The sequence below is a fragment of the Saccopteryx leptura genome, chromosome 1 (assembly GCF_036850995.1).
Source record: "Saccopteryx leptura isolate mSacLep1 chromosome 1, mSacLep1_pri_phased_curated, whole genome shotgun sequence".
NCBI classification, from domain to species: domain Eukaryota; kingdom Metazoa; phylum Chordata; class Mammalia; order Chiroptera; family Emballonuridae; genus Saccopteryx; species Saccopteryx leptura.
The window spans coordinates 59,387,597-59,403,692 of record NC_089503.1 but is presented as its reverse complement, the minus strand read 5'-3'; the positions used below and the strand labels follow the sequence as shown (position 1 = coordinate 59,403,692).

The 16,096-nt window shown below is 37.8% G+C and overlaps 1 protein-coding gene across 1 annotated transcript in view; it reads right to left on the bottom strand.

The window, feature by feature from the left end:
* The window catches only part of PPME1 (protein phosphatase methylesterase 1), a 66,094-nt gene that overhangs the window by 25,825 nt on the left and 24,173 nt on the right, over window positions 1-16,096 (bottom strand). The window contains exons 4-5 of the mRNA XM_066368195.1: window positions 5,227-5,284; window positions 4,735-4,786 (exon numbers count right to left, since the gene is read on the bottom strand). Coding sequence (XP_066224292.1) covers window positions 4,735-4,786; window positions 5,227-5,284 — 110 coding nt within the window. The remainder of the gene's footprint in view (window positions 1-4,734; window positions 4,787-5,226; window positions 5,285-16,096) is intronic.

Here is a 16,096-nt window from a genome sequence, read left to right as displayed (position 1 = left end):
ATAGCATTTCTGAAGGAATTTATTTTAAAAACCTCATAAAACAATCACAGATGTCAATATGGTAGCTGCAGCAACCGCAGACAATCTGAATGGGAGATAAGAAGGCCACTCTTATAAGTGAAAACAAATAAAAATTTAATATTTTGGAGTTAAACTTAAGGCTAAAATTTTGAGTTAGTAACAGATATAATAAGTAAAAAAAGTGTGCCATAGAAGATTATTATCTAAATCCAGGTCTCCTTAAAATACTAAGTTGAGGGTTCTATGATATCTGCTTCATGCATGAAGGTGGACAGGGTCTGAAACAAACCAACCTAATATTGTATCTAAGCTTAGGAAAGGTATATTTCGTTCAGATAAAAGTTGGTTATCATCAATCACCTGATCATTTATCACCGGGAGAAATATATTCTTGTTAAAGTTAGTCAAAAGAATTCAGTCAATAAGATTATTGCTTAATTGAGATATGTCCTGATATTACAGAGAAATAAAGATGAAGTAGAAGAGACTGACTCCAAAACTAGTCTGTAACTGGATGTATCACAATTTTAGTAGTTGTTCTTTAAGGGGGTTTCGTCATACTTATTAATAGTAGGTTCATTTCCTGAGAAGCAGTATAGCATATCACAGACATAGCAGAAAAAAGAATATCAGAACAACCTGAGCTCAAACCTTGGCTCTTCTACTTTCAGTGGAGTTGCATCTATGTAGGATACAGGTCTAAAGTTGTTATGCAAGGTGAAAACCATGCTGTCATTACTACTGAGAACCCACTAATCGCCCACTAAGTATGCCCATTGTGCCATTTTGTTTTCCCAGAGTGCTTGAATTCAGAAATCATATAAATGTTCTACTGCTCAGACTATTTCAGCAAGAATCCAATTTATTGTCTCTCAGCTCCAATTCACCTTTCATTGCATATTCTGCAAAATTGGATCTAAGGGCAAGGCCTTTAAATGTCTTCTTTTGCCAGCTGGCAAGATGTTAAGCTATTCCAGTAGAGAGACACTGCAGAAAGAAAGGGTTTGCCCCTGATTCGTGTCTTTACCACATTTTGTAATGTGCGCTTCCCTAGCACCCAGGCTCTGCCTCACACACAGCTTCCCTAGTGCCCAACTTCTCCAGCACTCCATCCCCAATGTTTATCTTCCTAGCTTTATTGAAGTATTATTGGTATATATAAAAAAAGTGGTATATAATTAATGTATAAAATTTGTTAAGTTTGAATATATATATATATATACACACACACACACAAACACTTGCTTTTTTTGTGAGAGACAGAGAGAGGGACAGACAGGAAGGGAGAGAGATGAGAAGCATCAATCCTTCATTGCGGCACCTTAGTTGTTGATTGCTTTCTCATATGTGAGAAAGCACATATGGGGGGGGGCTGCAGCAGAGCGAGTGACCCCTTGCTCAAGCCAGTGACCTTTGGGCTCAAGTCAGCAACCATAAGGACATGTCTATGATTCCATGCTCAAGCCAGTGACTCTGCACTCAAGCTGGTGAGCCTGCACTCAAGCTGGATAAGCCTGCATTCAAGCTGGTGATATTGGGGTTTTGAACCTGAGTCCTCTGTATCCCAGTCCAAAGCTCTATCCATGGTGCCACAGCCTGGTCAGGCTATATATGCACTTGTGTTAACATCACCACAATCAAGGATTACCTTGATCACATCCATTACCTCCAAAAATTTCCTTATATCACTTTTGTGTGTGTATGTGCTTGTGTCTGTGTGAGAACACTTAACATAACATCTACCCTCTTGAATTTAATTTTTTGTTATTTATTTAGAAATTAAATTTAACGAGGTGACACTGGTCAATAAGAATACATAGGTTTGGCCCTAGCTGGTTGGCTCAGTGGTAGAGCGTCAGCCTGGCATGCGGGAGTCCCAGGTTCGATTCCCACCAGGGCACACAGGAGAAGCGCCCATCTGCTTCTCCACCCCTCCCCCTCTCTTTCCTCTCTGTCTCTCTCTTTCCCTCCCGTAGCCAAGGCTCCATTGGAGCAAAGTTGGCCCGAGTGCTGAGGATGGCTCCATGGCCTCTGCCTCAGGCGCTAGAATGGCTCTGGTTGCAACAGAGCAACGCCCCGGATGGGCAGAGCATCGCCCCCTGGTGGGCATGCCGGGTGGATCCCAGTCGGGCGCATGCGGGAGTCTGACTGCCTCCCCGTTTCCAACTTCAGAAAAATACAAAAAAAAAAAAAAGAATACATAGGTTTCAGGCAAACATCTCTATAGCATTTGAACTGTTGATTGTGTTGTGTGCCCATTACCCAAAGTCAAATCATTTTCTGTCACCATACAATTGTCCCTCTTTACTCTCCCTCCTTCAACTCCCCACCCCCTGGTAACCACTTCACTGTTGTCTATATCCATGAGTTTCATTTTTATATACCACCTATGTGTGAAATCATATAGTTTTTGACTTTTTCTGATTTACTTATTTCACTTAGCATAATGGTCTCAAAGTCCATCCATGTTGTCACAAATGGCAATATATCATCATTTCTTATGGCTGAGTAGTATTCCATTATATATATGTATCACATCTTCTTTATCCAGTCCTCTATCAAGGGACACTTTGGTTGTTTCCATGTCTTGGCCACTGTGGATAATGCTGTGATGAACATGGCAGTGTATGTGTTTTTGTGCACCAATGTTTTTGAGTTTTTACGGTAGGTTTTAACTTTTAAGCACACAATATCTTACTGAAAACTATAGGCACCGTGTTGTACAGCAGATCTCTGGAACCACCCCCAATATTTTTGCTGCAGAATGAATCTGGTCCCTGTGAATGAATGACGCGGCCCTGTGCACAAAAGAGAATTATGGAAAGTTCTACCAATGTGGCATCAAAGTGATTTCTCTGCCTTCATTCAGAGCCACAGCAGTGAGCTCTCCAAAAAGGTCTACATCTCAACCTCTAGGCATAAGTGTTTTATTTTAGCCTGAGAGAATAGTGGCTGCTTCTTACACCTGCTATTAGTATGTTCTTTCTTTCCTGTAGGATTTTATCCCAGCTTTACTGAGGTATAATTGATAAAATTATAATATCTTTAATGTATACATAACAATTTGACACATGAATAAATTGTGAAATGATTTCCACAATCAAGTTAACTCCATTTCTTCCAGATTGCCAGCCAAGCCATCATCACCCTTTGTCTAGTTGCCTAGCCACTTAAATGATATATTTCACTTTTTTGTCAACAGTCAAGAAATCCTTTAAAGCCTTCAAAATCATTCACAAGTCTTTCCATAGGTATCACTAACATTCTTGATTATTTCAGGCTTTATTTTTCCCATATTATAAAGGCATTAGGAACAACTGAGGGAACAGATTCTTGGTTCTCTTTCTCTGGTTTCTCAGGCATATATTAACTGAGTGGAATAGTTTTTATACATAGTTTCCTTTTCTCTTTCTCTCTCTGCCAAGCACTGTAGTTGAATGATCACAATTTTGGTCTATTACCTGTGTAATCTCATCCAGTCATTCATCCTATCTGAACTAGTTTTCTCACTGGTAAAAAAGTTATAGTATCTACTCTACCAAGTTAATAATGTAAATAAATTTAAGTAACTTAAATAACTAAATCATTTATTCTTAATAAATACTTATTTTAGTTTTAACAACACCTGGCAAATAGAAAGGACACAAATAGCACCTGCAATAACAATAAAATTATGGCCACATGAGTTTGGGGTTTAAGGAAAAACAGTTTATTCTTGGATTAAAGCAGCTAAAGTAAGAAGTGACAAGTTATTTTTGGCCAAAGATGGCCAACTACTTGAGAAGGTATGTATTATGTACATGAGAGAGTATGTATGAAAGCAGGGTAGTGAGAAGAATCCTGCTTACAATATAGGATAATCGTTCCCAAAAACCAGTTACAGGACTGCCTAGATCAGATTCCTTTACAGAGCTTTATCAAAATTTAAATGCGCAGATCCCACCGGTAGGAGCACTAATTCAGAAGGTGCTGGGTAGGGCCAAATCAGTTGTAATTTAATCACTTTTCAGGTGATCCTGATGAGTGACCAGGTTTTTTTTTTTTTTTAATTTAATTTTATTTATTCATTTTAGAGAGGAGAGAGAGAGACAGGGGGGAGGAGCTGGAAGCATCAACTCCCATATGTGCCTTGACCAGGCAAGCCCAGGGTTTCGAACCGGCAACCTCAGCATTTCCAGGTCGACGCTTTATCCACTGCGCCACCACAGGTCAGGCGAGTGACCAGGTTTGAGAGCCACTGAAAATGCTACATTTATCTTTTACTTTCAGGCCTAGGGGATACATATCTTCTTCTTTAATATTCTGTACCTTTCTTACTACAAAGTTGGACAAAGAATGTGGGCAGGATACCTTGAGAACATTTCACAGGGCCTCTTGTATACAACTACTTTTCCAAGCATGGGTCCCCAATTAATATATAGATTCTATTCATCAATAAAAAAAAACCAAAAAAACTTTGCAAAAGCTAACACAAACTAAACTGTACCTTGAAGAATGAAGTGTTTTATGTATGACCATTACATTGATTACCAAGAAAGATGAATGTTTCTTTCAAGATTAAACAGCAAGGAGATACCAGATATAGAAGTAAAAAAGAGTGGAGTATGCACTAATCTCTGTCCAACAATCTCAAGAGGAGAGTGATAAAGGTATACTACTCTCTATAATAGTAATGAAAGCCAGGTTATATATAAACAATATTAGATTCCTTACTTTGCCATTGTTTCTGCAGACAGGTCTTCAGAATTCTTGACTTTTGTTTCACCTAAAAAGGAAATATTTTAAAAATAAAATTCCCAAGGATTGGAATTATAAATGCAAGAGTATTCTCTTTCAAAAATCTCACTTTTGGACAATGAAATGGGAACTTTATACTTATGTATGGTAAACTTAGCAAGAATTTTATGTTACAGACACATCTTTTACAATTGGACACCCTAAGGAGGATAATTACAATGACCTAAAAAAAATTTCTTCATATTCCTTATATATTACCAACATCAAAATTGACTACATTAAAGGACATTTTCTTAGTTAAACAACAAATATACAATACATGTGTGTGTATTTATAAAATATTTATAAAAATTACAAGCTAGAATTTCCCTTAAAATGCCAAAATGAAACAGACCAGATTATTTAACACTATTTTCAGGGCTTAGCAAATATGTCACTCAGTCAGAACTAATTAAGGACATCACTCACCATGACCTCGCAGATCCAAAGCCACAATCCTACATTGAACCCTACTAATGATTGCTGCCTAGAAGGAAAAGGAAAAGTAGTAAGATACATCTGGGTTAGCAAATCTTTCCCCATTATCGATAATCTTGTTGGATAAACTGCCATTAGAATACAAGGATCTGAAGACAATCAAAAGACGACTTTCCAATTTTAAGCAAAATTTTAAAAATAATATCTTCTGCTTTTTTGGTGTATATAATGGTTCTATCCCAACTTCAAAATATGGCTTACTCCAGCTAAATCCCTTTATAAATCTTAATTCTTCCTAACTTTTCATGAAACACACAGTGAGCTTCGCTAAACAATGATTTGTGTTCTGGTATTAACTATGATTTTTATCTATATTCCTTAGTTGTCTTTCCCTTACTCTGGAAGAAAAACTCCCTAGATAAAGACCATGAGTCAGTTAATATCTTGACTCTGGATGTCACACAAATATAACATTCAGGTCATGAAATAACCCTGAAAGCAGTATAAGTCCGTAAACCTATCTAAGAGTAATTTAAAATAGATGCAGGATAACACACAAGCTTGTACTGCAGTTACCGGTAAATAAACATATACTAAAAAAAAAAAATCATCATGGGGAGTTACAATTTTAGAGGTTTATACAAACCTGAAATAATTGGTCCTGGCTAGCGGCACAGTGGATAGAGCATCGGCCCAGTGTATGGACATCCTGGGGTCAATTCCCAATCAGGGCACATAGGAGAAGTGACCATCTGTTTCTTCCCCTTTTCTCTTCCCCTTCTCTCTTTCCTCCCCTCCCACAACCAGTGGCTTGATTGGTTGAAGTGTGGCCCCAGGAGCTGAGGATAGCTCTGTTGGAGCAGGCACTAAAAATAGCTCGGTACTCAAGCATCAGCCCTAGATAGGGTTGCCAGGTAGATTCTGTTTGGGGTGCATGTGGAATTCTGCCTATCTCCCCTCCTCTTACCTAGAGGAAAAATAAAATAAACAAACTTGAAAGAATCGAGGATCTTCTTCCTCAAATGGACTAAAGTCTTCACCAATAATGCATCACAGCTGGTGTTAGTAAATGTTAACATTTTTTAACTTTTAAGAATAAAGCAGAAAACCTGTGTAGGCTAACCCTCACATTTTATGAATGATGAAACTGAGGCCAAGAGAAAGGAAATTATTTGCTCAGGGTCATATAACAAGTTAGTAAATACAGAACCAGAATCAAGGTAAGTTACCAATGTAATATCCAAAGTATAACACAAGTCATATTACTTAAATCATACTGTCCCCTCATTAAATATATCTTGAATATATTCTCATTATAAAAATGTTGAAATATAGAAAATTAATTTTAAAAAGGGGGGAAAAACAACTCTTTGACTTGTCATCCAAATGTAGCCCTTGTCATCTCTTTGAGTATTTTCTGTAATCATTTTCTCCCACCTTTATTGAGAAATTATTGACATATACATAAGTTTAGGGTGTACAATGTGATAATTTGATACATGTGAATACTGCAAAATGATTACTACAATAAGGTTAGTTAGCACCTCCATAACATTTAAGATATACTTTTTTAACAGCTTTCAAGGAGTTTGTATCCTTTGACCAAAGGTTTGTATCCGCCACCTCCCAGCCCTAACCTCTTTCTATGAATTCAGCCTTTTAAGATTCTGCATATATGAGATCGCATACTATGTTTTTCTCTGACTTATTTCACCCTAGCACAATGACATCAAGATCCTCCATGTTGTTGCAAAAGGGTTTCCTTTTTAATGGGTGAATAATATCCGTGTGTGTGTGTGTGTGTGTGTGTGTGTGTGTGTGTGTGTGTGTGTGTGATATATTATCTTTATCCAGTGATGGATGTTCAGGTTATTTCCAGGTCCTGGTTATTGTGAATAACACTGCTATAAACTTGGGGGTAAAGATTTCTCTTCAAGATAGCGTTTTCATTTCCTTCAAGTATTACCTAGAAGTGGGATGGCTGGATCATATGATAGTTCTATTTTTAACTTTTTGAGGATGCTCCATACTGTTTTCCACAGTAGCTGTAACCAGTTAACATTCCTAAGGGTTTCTTTCCTTTTATTTCATATAGCCTCACCAATACTTGTTGCTTATCTTTTTGATAATAGCCATTTTAACAGTTGTGAGGTAATAAATATCTTTGTGGTTTTGATTTGCATTTTCCTGATGATTAGTGATGTCAAGAATCTTTCCTTGTGCTTTTTGGCCATTTGTATGTCTTCTTTAGAAAAATGTCTATTCAAGTCTTTTGTGCATTTTTTTGTGTGACAGAGAGAGAGAGAGAGAGACAGAGAGAGGGACTGACAGAGACAGACAGATAGGGAGAGAGATGAGAAGCATCAATTCTTTGCTGTGGCTGATTGCTTCTCATGTGTGCCTTGACTGGGGGGCTGCAGCAGAGTGAGTGACCCCTTGCTCAAGCCAGCAACCATGGAGTCATGTCTATGATCCCACACTCAAACTAGCGATCCTGTGCTCAAGCTGGTGAGCTCATGCTCAAGCCGGATGAGCCCATAATAAAGCCAGTGACCTGGGCTTCGAACCTGGGACCTCTGCATCCCAGTCCAATACTCCATCCACTGCGCCACCACCTGGTCAGGCTGCATTTTTAATCAGATTTAATTTTTGCTGAGTTGTATGAGTTCCTTATATATTTTGGATATTAAGTCCTTATCAGATAGATAGTTTTCAAATATTTTCTCCCATTCTGTAGGTTGCATTTTCATTTTGCTGTTTTGTTTTTTGTTTGCAGTGCAGAAACTTTTTAGTTTGATGTATTTCTACTTGTTTATTTTGTTGCTTGCAGTTTTGGTGTCAAATCCAAAAATCATTGCCAAGATCAATGTCAAGTGTCTACTTCCGTTTCATTTCAGTAGTTTTACAGGTTTAGGTCTTAAATTTAAATCTCTCACACATTTCAAGTTAATATTTGTAAGTGATATAATACAGGGGTCCAATTTCATTCTTCTGCATGTGGTTAGCCAGTTTTCCCAGCACCATTTATTGAAAAGATTATCATTTTCCTCAATGAGTCTTTTTGGCTCCCTTGTTAAACATTAGTTGATCGTACATGCATGGGTTTAGTTGTGAGGTCTTGATTCTGTTTCTTTAGTGTAGAGGTCTTGATTCTGTTTCTTTAGTATATTTGTCTACTTTTATGCCAGTACATTTTGTTTTGATTACTATAGCTTTGTAATAAAATTTGAAATCAGCAATTGGGATGACTTTAGCTTTAGCACCAATCTAAGTGCTTCAAATGAATTATCTAACTTTCTCCTTATAATTTTTATTCAGACATAAGTTTCATGTTATAGGCGAGAACATTTTACAGAGAGATTAAATAACCTGCTCAGGGTCAAACAGCTAGTACAGGGGTCCCCAAACTACGGCCCGCGGGCCGCATGCGGCCCCCTGAGGCCATTTATCCAGCCCCCACTGCACTTCCGGAAGGGGCAACTCTTTCATTGGTAGTCAATGAGAGGAGCACATTGACCATCTCATTAGCCAAAAGCAGGCCCATAGTTCCCATTGAAATACTGGTCAGTTTGTTGATTTAAATTTACTTGTTCTTTATTTTAAATATTGTATTTGTTCCGGTTTTGTTTTTTTTACTTTAAAATAAGATATGTCAGGGTGCATAGGGATTTGTTCATAGTTTTTTTTATAGTCCGGCCCTCCAACAGTCTGAGGGACAGTGAACTGGCCCCCTGTGTAAAAAGTTTGGGGACCCCTGAAAGTGCTAATAAATGGTGATGCCAAGATTAAAATCCAAGTAGCCTGGCTCCAGGTGATTCTCAACCGGACTGCATTACAATCACATAAACAGCTTTAAGGAATACTATTGCCCTGCCTGACTAAGTGGTGGTGCAGTGGATAGAGCATCAACCTGAGATGCTGAGGACCTAGGTTTGAAACCCTGAGGTCACCAGCCTAAGTGTGGTTTCACCAGTGTGAGCATGGGGTTGCTGGCTTGAGTGTGGGATCATAGACATGATCCCATGGTTACTGGCTTGAACCCAAGGTCGCTGGCTTGAGCAAGGGTTCACTAGCTCGACTGGAGCTGCTGGGTCAAGGCACATAGGAGAAAGCAATCGATGAACAACTAAAACGCTGCTTCTTATCTTTCCTCCCGTTTGTCTCTCTCTCGCTAAAAAAACAAAAAAGAAAGAAATACTACTGCCCAGGCTAACCCATCAGAAATTCTGATTTAACACATCTGGGGAGGAGCCAGGGTATCTATACATTTTAGAGTTCTCTAGGTGATTCTAATAATTCAGCCTAGTCCTCGACTAGAGCCTAAGACAAGAATAGAAGTTAAAATCTGGATGGTAATAACATTTTTTGTATCACTTTGTTATCTCACCATATTATCTCCCTGAGAAGTAGGCTGGGAAAATATTAGCCCAATTTTTGTAGCTGACAAAACAGGTTCTGGGAGGTAAATCAAGTGTTGGTGAAGGTGTGGAGAAACAGGTATCCTCCCAGACACATGATATCCTCAAATCTTATAATTTGGGCTAATTTGAACAGTGAAAAGTGGTATTCTTTTATTTTACTTTATATTTTCTTCATTAATAGTAAGATAGACTCATTTTTATGTTATATATCCTGTCATTTTTGTTCCTTCTACATTAGATGATGTAAATGAAAACTGAGTGCTAGAGTAAAGTACTTTATCCAGAACTGAACATCTGTTTATTCTCACAACCACCCTATTAACTAGATGGCATTAAACCCATTTTACAGATTAAGAAACTAAAGCTTGGCAGATTAAGTTGCTTTTTCATATTCAAACAGTCTATTTGATATGAAAGCTTCTTAATATATTTATTGTATTATTTGTATACATGTGTCATTTCCATTACTCCTATCTCCCCCATTAGATTTAAATCATCATACAAACAAGAGGTTCGCATATGTTTAATTCTCCACTGTATCCACAGAACCGAGCATAATGCTGGATACAAAGCAAGAGTTTAACAAGTATTTGCTGATTGGCTAATCTTGTTAAAGAGTCAACTCTCATTTGCCTATCTTTAGTAACCCCGCACAATACCTGAAACATAGAATATACTCAGCAAGTACATATTTGCTAATACGAATTAACTGGAAGAAGCAACAGGAATCAGCAGACACTTCAGATTCAATTCTTGGCTTCAATAAATTCACACTTGTTTGCTCCCAGGTCCCTCTGAAGTACCAAAGCTGAAAACAACTGGAAGGGCTGGCAAAATCTAGCCTGCTTAGGCTGCAAATGCTAATGAGCTCCCACTGCTCCTCCCCTCTCTCAGTCTAACTTTAATTTCTGCTTAGTTTTGGATTTTTCCACAGCAATTAGGCCAGTCTGTCACACCCAGTACTGCTGATAGAGAACCTTATAGAAGCCCTATGTATTGTATTATCCTCTATATATCATGAACTTGATCATTATAGCAACAACTACAGTATTAATTAATTTACTGAATATAGCCAAACAATAAAGAATTCTGAAAATTAATTTTCTAGAAACCTAAAACTCATCCTTTAAAAAACACCAAAATTTCCCTCTTGGTTATCACCTTTTAATCAAAATGGATCACACATGCATGCACTCACACACACATACTTTAACTAGATGGCATTAAACCCATTTTACAGATTAAGAAACTAAAGCTTGGCAGATTAAGTTGTTTTGAGATTCAAAGTCTATTTGATATGAAAGCTTCTTAATATATTTATTGTATTATTTGTATATATGTGTCATTTCCATTACTGTTTTTTTCCTGTTACTAAAGCCAAAGTAGAAATGCTTTCTCTTGATAATTAATAGAGCTTGTTCAGGTGAATCTCTGGGGTCCCTTCCCCCAAACCCACAAAACACTAATGCAAATAGGGTTCTACTCAGGTCCAGAGATTTTATGGAATCATGTAAGAAGGAACTTCAGGATATAGTCACAATTAAATCCTACAGTATGCACTATGCTAATACATTATCAAGATGTGCTCATTTTTCCTCTGTAGAGGGCCTTGTCTGCTTTAAAATCTCCCCCATCTTTAGAAGTTCTGCCTTATGTGTGTCCACAATGTGTCCCTATGGCTTGTGCCCTGAGTCTCTACTCTTAAGCTAGAACTGGTCTTCAAAGAAACATGACACTGGAGGTGGAGGTAGGTAGGTTTGAGTTTTGGTGCAGTAACTGGCTGTTATTTCTCTAACTTTTAATGGTCTCATCTGTCTAACCTCATAAAAATGCAAAAAGGAAATCATGTAGGTAAGCACTTAGCACAGTACCTGGCACATACTAAAAAATGTGGCTAATTTTTTTAAAATTAATATAATTGAAAGCAAATACTATGCCTCCCACGTCTTTGCTTTTCTCAGGCCAAACATTTTCAGTTTGTTTCTTGAATGCTATGGTTTCAAGTACTCTAACCCTGGTTGCCCTTCTCTAAACAAGTTTCAGTTTGCCAATCACCTTTTAACTTGTGGGATACAGAACTAAATACACCCTCTGAATAAAAACTGTGAAATTAATATAAACTCCTTCCTTTGAAAACAGTGCCCATTAAAGAAAAAAAAAATTTTAATTATGAAAGTAATAAAAGAAACATACAACTAAAAGAAAATCTAAAAAACTGAAAAACAGCCTGACCAGGCGGTGGCGCAGTGGATAGAGCATCGGACTGGGATGCAGAGGACCCAGGTTCGAGACTACGGGGTTGCCAGCTTGAGCGTGGGCTCATCTGGCTTGAGCAAAAAAGAAAAGCTCACTAGCATGGACCCAAGGTCACTGGCTTGAGCAAGGGGTTACTCAGTCTCCTGAAGGCCCGCGGTCAAGGCACATATGAGAAAGCAATCAACGAACAACTATGGTGTGGCAACGAAAAACTGATGATTGATGCTTCTCATCTCTCTCCGTTCCTGTCTGTCTGTCCCTATCTATCCCTCTATCTGACTCTCTCTCTGTCCCTGTAAAAAAAAAAAAAAAAAGAAAAACAGAAAAAAAGCTTTCTCCATAGTATCCAGAATTGTTTTAAAAGGTTGTATAATAGTTTGTCTTATAGGTACATCGTTTATTTAACCATTTACTTATTGTTGGATATTGGGATTGTTCATTTTATTTTATTTATTTTTTTATTTTTTTGTATTTTTCTGAAGTTGGAATCGGGGAGGCAGTCAGACAGACTCCCGCATGTGCCTGACCAGGATCCACCCGGCACGCCCACCAGGAGGCGATGCTCTGCCCATCCGGGGCATCGCTCTGCTGCAACCAGAGCTACTCCAGCGCCCGAGGCAGAGGCCACAGAGCCATCCTCAGCGCCCGGGCCAACTTTGCTCCAATGGAGCCTTGGCAGCGGGAGGGGAAGAGAGAGACAGAGAGGAAGGAGAGGGGGAGGGGTGGAGAAGCAGATGGGCGCTTCTTCTGTGTGCCCTTGCCGGGAATCGAACCCAAGACTCCTGCACACCAGGCCGACGCTCTACCACTGAGCCAACCGGCCAGGGCCAGATTGTTCATTTTAGACAAATAGCTTTCCCCATATTTTCTATTTCTCCTTAGAACAGATTCTTAGAAGTATAATTTGTGTCAAATGGTATAAACATCTGATGATTCAATCACAGTGTAAATTACCTTCCAAAAGAGCTATATTTACCATGCTACCAGCAATGTTTGAAAGTATTTTTTTTCAGTACCTTTGCCAACACTGAGGATTAGTTTTGAAAAATACTGATATGTTAAAAAAAATGATACTTCCTATGAATCATATCTGATTACTAGTGAGGATGAACACTATTTTCCATGACCTATCTCTTCATGTCCTCTGGTCTCATGTCTCCTGGACTTTGGGGTTTTTCTAATCATGTCATACACTTCTTTATGTATTAGCCGTATGTAAATGACTTACTGTCATTTGATAAAGTCTTTAGAAAAATTACATATTTGTCTGCTTTTAAACAGAATACAATGAACAAAATTAACTTTTTATTAATTGCTTAGAGTTGGTATTAATTTATTCAAGGAAGAACTACTGACCATCAACTCCATGCCAGCCTCATGTGCTAGACATATAAGGCTGAATAAGGCACAGTCCCTGCTCTCAAGGGTCTCATGATCTAGCACCATACATATCAATCACAGTTGTTCATCTCTTCCTTTGGCTGTCAGTATACTTGTCCTCCTACTATGCTAGGGCCTTTTTGCTTCTATTTTACTGCCTTAGTTTACCAATTATTATCTGGGAAAAGTCTGAGGAACATTATGTCCTCTCATGATTATTAGGTACTTGAACTTATTCCTGTCATTTACCATAGCTGCCTTCTGGATTCACAAGCATGTTCCAATGATGAGGAAACAGGAGCTCTAGAGTCCAGTCAATTGCAAGACCACTAACTTTTATGTAGCCATCTTTATTTTGAAAGCACAGTCACATAAACTGTCAGGAATAATAACAAAAAAGGCAAGTAAGTTAAACCAGCCAAAGTTCAAGCTATTAAGTTACTGGGTGGTAGGAAAGTCCCTTGGTTACATAAGTAAACCAGATAAGCAATGAGACACAATGATCTATCAATAAAGGAGTTTCACAAAGTGTAAGAATCAGCAGACACTTCAGATTCAATTGTTTTAGATAAAATAAAATTGAGTGGTCAAGTACATTTGGAAAACACAGATGAAATAAAATAGATTTATATAGAAGAACATCCTAAAGGCTTTAGTAATATACTGATATGTAGAATGAATTTCCAAGAGAGACATAAGAAAAGGATATTATATGTAACATTTCTCAAACTCATTTAATCACAAAATCCCTATTTCATTAATTTCTCATGGTATTTTTAATCTGTAGAATATATCTTGGTAAAAGAACTTGAGATAACCTCTACAATGATAATAAGTATAATACTGTCAGCAGCTATTTACCAATCACCTCCTCTATGCCAGGCACTTTCTATGTTATTTCATTGTTCCAATCGATGGGATAAAAATATTTAATATCAAAACATGTCAACATTTTATTATAATAATATTTGTACAAGGTTTTATAATTCACAAAGTTTTTATACCCATTATTTTACATAATCTTCAAAGAAACCTTACAAGGCTTGTTCAAGGACTTAAGTAGCTTCCTCGAGGATGTATTACTAGTACTGGTAAAATTGGAGCTAGGAATCACATCCTCTAACACCTACTTCATGGTTCCTTCTCTTAGTGTCAAAAGCAATACTGTTTTGTAGAAAGTTTGTTCTAGCCTACCTAGACCCCTCTTCTCTAAAAACTCTAAGTGCTCAAATAGGTAATGTTAGCTCTGATTTTGCACTAGACTACTAAGAAGCTGCTCAAAGTTTAAAGAATATAGTGAGGCCACCTCTAGCCTACATACATAATTCTCATAAATTTTACAAAATCTTGTAACCCATTAAGTTCTATTCTTGGAATAAAGCTTTTCCTATCCACAGACTACTTTTGCCAGATTTCTTTTTCTTTTTCAGTGAGAGGAGGGGATATAGAGAGACAGGCTCCCATATGTGCCCCAACCAGGATCCACCTGGCAACCCCTGACTGGGGCCGATGCTCAGACCAACCAGGCTATATTCAGTGCCATAGGCTGATGCTCGAACCAATCAAGCCACTGCCTGCGAAAGGGGAAAAGACAGAGAAAGGAAGAGGGAGGGAAGAGAATCAGATGGTCGCTTCTCATGTGTGCCCTGACCAGGGATCAAATCCGAGATGTCTGCATGCTGGGCTGACGCTCTATCCACTGAGCCAACTGGCCAGGGCCTGCCGAATTTTTTATGAGGAAGAGTCACTGATCCTAGCAAGTTTCAATACAGTTGTCTGACTGTGTCATGCCAATTAAAATGGTACCTCTTTTCTCACCCTAGTAACACATCTCTTTCCTTCCATGTATCCAATGTGTTAGCTGCCAAATAACAGTGTATTAGCTTAGAGCACAGCCAGACAAGTCATGGTACATGAGCCATTTTTGGTGGTTCTGACCTTGGTTCAGGGCAACTAGAATATATTTACTACTATAACTGCTACATTAGAAAGATGTTGCTGTTACTTGTTCATTAAAAGAAATATTCCTTAAGCATAAAATATATGCCAGGCAAAAATAAACCATGATCTTTACTTCTAAAAGTGCTTACATTCTAGTTGAGGAATGTAAATGACTAAACCTATGCTACTAAGGACTTGAAATGTGGCTAGTCTAAACTGAGATGTGCTATAAGTATAAAAGATACACTGGATTTCAAAGACAGTATAAAAACAATGTGAAATATCTCTACAGTAATTTTTATATAGATTAGCTATTGAAATGATAACATTTTGGGTACAATGAATTAAATAAAATATTAAAATTAATTTCACCTGTTTCTTCTTACTTATTTAATGTCCCTACTAAGAAATTTTAAATTACATATATGGCTTGCATTATAAAGTATGTCTCTTGGACAACATAGGTCTAGAGACATGAAAGATCCTGGCACTTATGGGCAAATCATATAGTGATGTCCTAAAGCAAGAGAAGGGAAATAGCAAACAAGACAGAACAAATCATTTAATGACAGCTGAATAAGTGCCTGTCTGTCAAGAATTGTTTAAGGCATTTGGGAAACAAAAAAGAGTAAGATACTATCTCTGTTCTCAAGGAATTCATAGTCTGACAGAAGAGACCAGAAGGTGATTTTATATTTAATCCCAATAATCCTGCCAGAAACAAAATGATATTTTTGAAGCCTCCTCAACTCCAATGCCATCTGGCTCCAGGTATTTACTGCTGCATTCCCACTTGCTCCCATTTTCTGTCCTTCAGACTCTCTAGTGGTAAACAGAGGAAGTATGAATATCTCTGCTTGATA